The sequence below is a fragment of the Falco peregrinus genome, unplaced genomic scaffold, assembly GCF_023634155.1.
Source record: "Falco peregrinus isolate bFalPer1 unplaced genomic scaffold, bFalPer1.pri scaffold_42, whole genome shotgun sequence".
NCBI classification, from domain to species: Eukaryota; Metazoa; Chordata; class Aves; order Falconiformes; family Falconidae; genus Falco; species Falco peregrinus.
In genome coordinates, this window is record NW_026599609.1 from 462,109 (window position 1) to 466,789 (window position 4,681).

At 49.6% G+C, this 4,681-nt stretch overlaps 1 protein-coding gene across 1 annotated transcript; it reads left to right on the forward strand.

Moving 5' to 3' along the window:
• Positions 1–417: 417 nt before the first annotated feature.
• On the forward strand, positions 418–1,368 carry LOC129783493 (olfactory receptor 14C36-like). Its single transcript, XM_055793449.1, has one exon. The coding sequence runs from the start codon at positions 433–435 to the stop codon at positions 1,366–1,368; it is 936 nt and encodes a 311-aa protein (XP_055649424.1). The 5' UTR covers positions 418–432.
• Positions 1,369–4,681: the final 3,313 nt, after the last annotated feature.

Here is a 4,681-nt window from a genome sequence, read left to right on the forward strand (position 1 = left end):
TCCGAGAATAGGCAACAGGAGAGATGGGGGGGAGCTGTGAAAAAAACTCAAGCTCTCTTACAATGCCTTCACCCTTCCCGTTCCTTAGCACTGGCGCTGCAGACGCTGACCAGCCCTTCTGCGTTGGCACTGGTTTCAGAGGACAAAGTTAAACACCAGGACTGGTCCCTGCCCCCACCCACTGCTGCAGAGTGGGGCTGGCTGGTCAAGAGCCCGTGGGCAGATGCCCTGCTCTTCATCACCCACACGGCCAGCACCAAGCAGGGCTGCAGCCACACAGCTGCAGGAAGGTCTCCGAGAAAAGAGAGGGATGTCTGTGTGTGACGGGGGGATGGTCTGTGGGAAATGGCTTTGATTTTGCTTGCAGAAGTCTCCCCTAAATTATCACTGTCTTTTTCTCCTGTGACAGGACCATATGCCCAGAGGCAGCACATGTCCAACAGCAGCTCCATCACCCAGTTCCTCCTCCTGGCATTGGCAGACACGCGGGAGCTGCAGCTCTTGCACTTCTGGCTCTCCCTGGGCATCTACCTGGCTGCCCTCATGGCCAATGGCCTCATCATCATCACAGTAGTGTGCGACCACCACCTGCAAACCCCCATGTACTTCTTCCTCCTCAGCCTCTCCCTCCTCGACCTGGGATCCATATCCACTATTGTCCCCAAAGCCATGGCCAACTCCCTCTGGGACACCAGGGACATCTCCTACTCAGGATGTGCTGCACAGCTCTTCCTGATTGTCTTTTTCCTTTCAGCAGAGTGTTCTCTCCTCACCGTCATGGCCTATGACCGCTACGTGGCCATCTGCCAGCCCCTGCACTACGGGACCCTGCTGGGCAGCAGAGCTTGTGTCCACATGGCAGCAGCTGCCTGGGCCAGTGGGTTTCTCAATGCTGCGCTGCACACGGCCAATACACTGTCACTGCCGCTCTGCCAAGGCAATGCCCTGGGACAGGTCTTCTGTGAAATCCCACAGATCCTCAAGCTCTCCTGCTCACACACCTACCTCAGGGAAGTGGGGCTTATTGTGGCTAGTTCCTGTTTAGTCTGTGGATGTTTCGTTTTCATTGTGCTGTCCTACGTTCAGATCTTCAGGGCTGTGCTGAGGATCCCCTCTGAGCAGGGACGGCACAAAGCCTTTTCCACGTGCCTCCCTCACCTGGCCGTGGTCTCCCTCTTTCTCAGCACTGCCATATTTGCCCACCTGAAACCCCGCTCCATCTCCTCCCCATCCCTGGACCTGGTGGTGGCAGTTCTCTACTCGGTGGTGCCTCCAGTAGTGAACCCCCTCATCTACAGCATGAGGAACCAGGAGCTGAAGGACGCACTGAAGAAGCTGATGCAGTCAGGTGTCTCTCAGCAGCACTGAACTGCCTGAATCTCCTCACAAGGCATTTCCTGGTCATCTCTGGAACTTCCTGTGCATTTAGCATTTAATCTGTGACAATCCTGTTTGTTTTGCAATGCCTGCATGGAGTCCACTTCCTCAAGGCAGGAACCTAGCCTGTTTGACCCAGAGGCCTTTATACGTGTGCTTTGGGGGATGGTGCAGCTAGACTCCTGTGTCACATCTATGTAATAAAAGAGTTTTTTCCCAGTACTGATATCTGGGAAGTGCCTGGTAGAGGAAAATACCAGTGTAGATTTAAGCTGGGTGAGTCTGCATGGTGTGGGCACACAGCAGGTCGGGGCACACAGCAGGTGTGCAGATCTAGGGGTCATGGTGAAGGAACCAAGGCAATTAAGGAGAAGGACTGAGGGGCCTGCTCTGTGCCATATCCCCTGGACACACCACACAAGCTGCCCCAGATTCCCCAAGAGGTCCCTAACACCACTCCTTTCCCTTCTTTGTCTTACACCCCAGCCCCCATCAGGAACATCTGTTGCATGGTCACCTCTGTCCTACTCCAGGGCTCAGTGAGACCCAGATCCATTCCTATTTTAAATGTAAAGGCAGCCACTTTCAATATAAAGGCAGCCTTGTTCGCACTGACACTTGTTACACACAAGTCCCATAGCTCTTGTCACAGTTGGTGTGGTGACGCAAGTCGAGACAGACTCAAAACCACTGTATATGCGTGGGTGAGTTCAGGCAATATGGCTAAAATGGCATTTATTGTTTTAACATATTGCTTATATATCTTAGACAGTACATGTGTCAGATGCTGATAGGCTTTATGTCTTCTCCTTGCTTGCTGTTTGCTGTTGCTGTAGGCGCCCGTATGCTGCGGTTTTAAGTTCTGGTTTTTTCACATCCTGTTTACATGCCTGACATTTTTGTAGATGTCTTAAAGGTACGCGACTAAGCCTTCAAAGTCAACTAACTCATTAGCAGACCGACTGCAGACCCCAACAATTCCCCTATTTTGTTTTTGAACAGCTGTGTGCTGTTTGCGGCAGGTGTGCTGTGCGCTGCAGGGCCCTTGGCAAATACGACACAAACTAGGCAATAGCAAACAAACAATACCGCCAACTGAGTGAATTGATGCCAAAAAACCCCTGACAGTTTCTCAGGTTTTGGTAACATGTTGCTGCAATGTGGCACCTAAATCCATGCAGTACACGCCATCAAGATCCTCACAGCCATGTCCTGAGTCAACAACAAAAACTCAATAGCTGCTCTGTTTTGTAAAATCGCATGTGGTGGCAAATCATCAGCTAACAATCCCAAAACACTAGAGGTTTGATTTGCATTCTTAACTACCTAACAAATAAGGTGATTTAACTCTTTTAATGCTTTCCCTGCTGCTGCTCCGGGTAAGAGAAGAGCTGCTGCAATACGTTCCCATCAGTTCCATGACTCAACTACACCATTACATGTTTCATCCAAAGCTATACTGTGTTTAAACACATTATGCTTATCAGCATGAGCACATATTGATTTATGTGGGTGCCATGGTGCCATCATGGCCTCCCGGTACATTAGCATCTACATAAAAACAACTATCAGCATTCAATGTGCCAACAACATCAATTTCTTGTGGGTTACCGTTATACAGAGTTAACCTATTATCCCAAATACCAAGGTTTTCAGTAAGATCCTTCATTACTCAAAGTCTTTGATGAAATCGTACATTCGGCTTTTGTGCAATAATGTCTGTTAACACACGTTGCAAGTCAGTTTTGAGGAAGGGCACACCAACCAGGCATGTGTGGGAGGGTTGACTGCCTTGCACCAGAGACACACCAAACCGGGATGGGTTCAGTTGCTGTGCTAAGGAGACCACACATCAGTTGTTGGGTTGACTGGCGGCAGCCGTGCTCCCACGATCCAGCACGCTAATCTCAGGCCGCACACAGCGAGCTGGTATCCATTGCAGACCTTCATCTGTAAAGACACAAGCATAACCTCTCCCCCAAGGTAACAATCCATGCAGTCCTGACCACTGCCTAGTACAAGGTCTTTCATGCCTGCTAAGACACCTTTGTGCTTTGGCTGCTTATTACCAAGTGACACAAAGTGCCGCACAATGGGAGGCACCGCATGGTTGGCAGAGATTTTCAAAAAGTTCAAAACACAGCATGCTTTCTCTGAACGTGCCTCTGGGGTCATTTCCTTCATTCCCCCTTCTTGTGTTTCAAGCAGGCATTTGAGAGTATTGTTCATGCGTTCAACGATGGCTTGGCCCGCGGGGGAATGGGGAATACCAAATTTGTGGGAGATCCCCCACCGGGAAAGGAACTGAATGATGGACTTGGAGCTATAGGCAGGTCCATTGTCCGTTCTGATTTCAAGGGGGACACCGAGCACAGACGAAGCACGTTGCCAGTGCCAAATGACCTCACGACTGGTCTCACCTGTGTGGGCAGTAGCAATCATTGCAGCAGAATATGTGCCTATTGTAACATGGACATATTTTTGTCTGTCAAACTCGTTGTAATGACTGACATCTGTTTGCCAAAGTTTTAAAGCTTGAAGGCCTCTAGGACTGACTCCAAGACTGGGTATGGAGGTAACATTTGGACAGTCTGGACAGGCTGCAACAATGCTGCATGCAGCAGCCTGAGAGAGACGCTTTTGGCCAAGTTGATGATACCAGGATTGCCAAATACGATGATAAAATTGGTGGGCTAACACGGCCTGCTGGTGGGCATCAGGAACAGGCAGTGACAGAGCCACAGAAACTAGAGCATCAGCTCTAGCATTGCCTTCAATTAGAGAACGGGTAGGGAAGAACAGCTGTAAAATGCATAACATAAAATGGAGAGCGGCGTTTCCAAATTCCTTCCCAACCTAAAGTCTAAGCTGCTAAAAGTTTGGGATGGTTGACATGGCCAAGGACAGTGATATCCAACTTGGGAAGGAGGGCTGCCACATAGGCTGAATCAGTAACAAGATTAAGAGTGCCTGGGAAGAACTGAAATGCCAAGGCCGCAGCTTGTAACTCTTCAACTTCCAGGGTTCCTTCCAAATATACAATTTGGGAATGCCATTGCCCGTCCTGCTTCCAAGCAGCAGTGGCTTTTCATGGTTTTCCAGACCTGTCCGTAAACACTGTGTCACCTTTGACTGGGCGTCTCTGATTTAGCTGCCGTGGCTGCAAAGTTACATCTACAGTCATTTTCAAAAGTGGATGAGGTGGATGATGGTGCTGAACTTGCCCTTGAAAACTGGCAAGAGCCACTTGAAGGGCAGTAGCATTTGACAGCGCCCATTCAAAATTGAATTGTTGTACAGGGAT

Bases quoted from the DNA above. Each gene is read 5' to 3' on its own strand.
- LOC129783493 (XM_055793449.1), top strand. From the start codon at position 433: ATGTCCAACAGCAGCTCCATCACCCAGTTCCTCCTCCTGGCATTGGCA.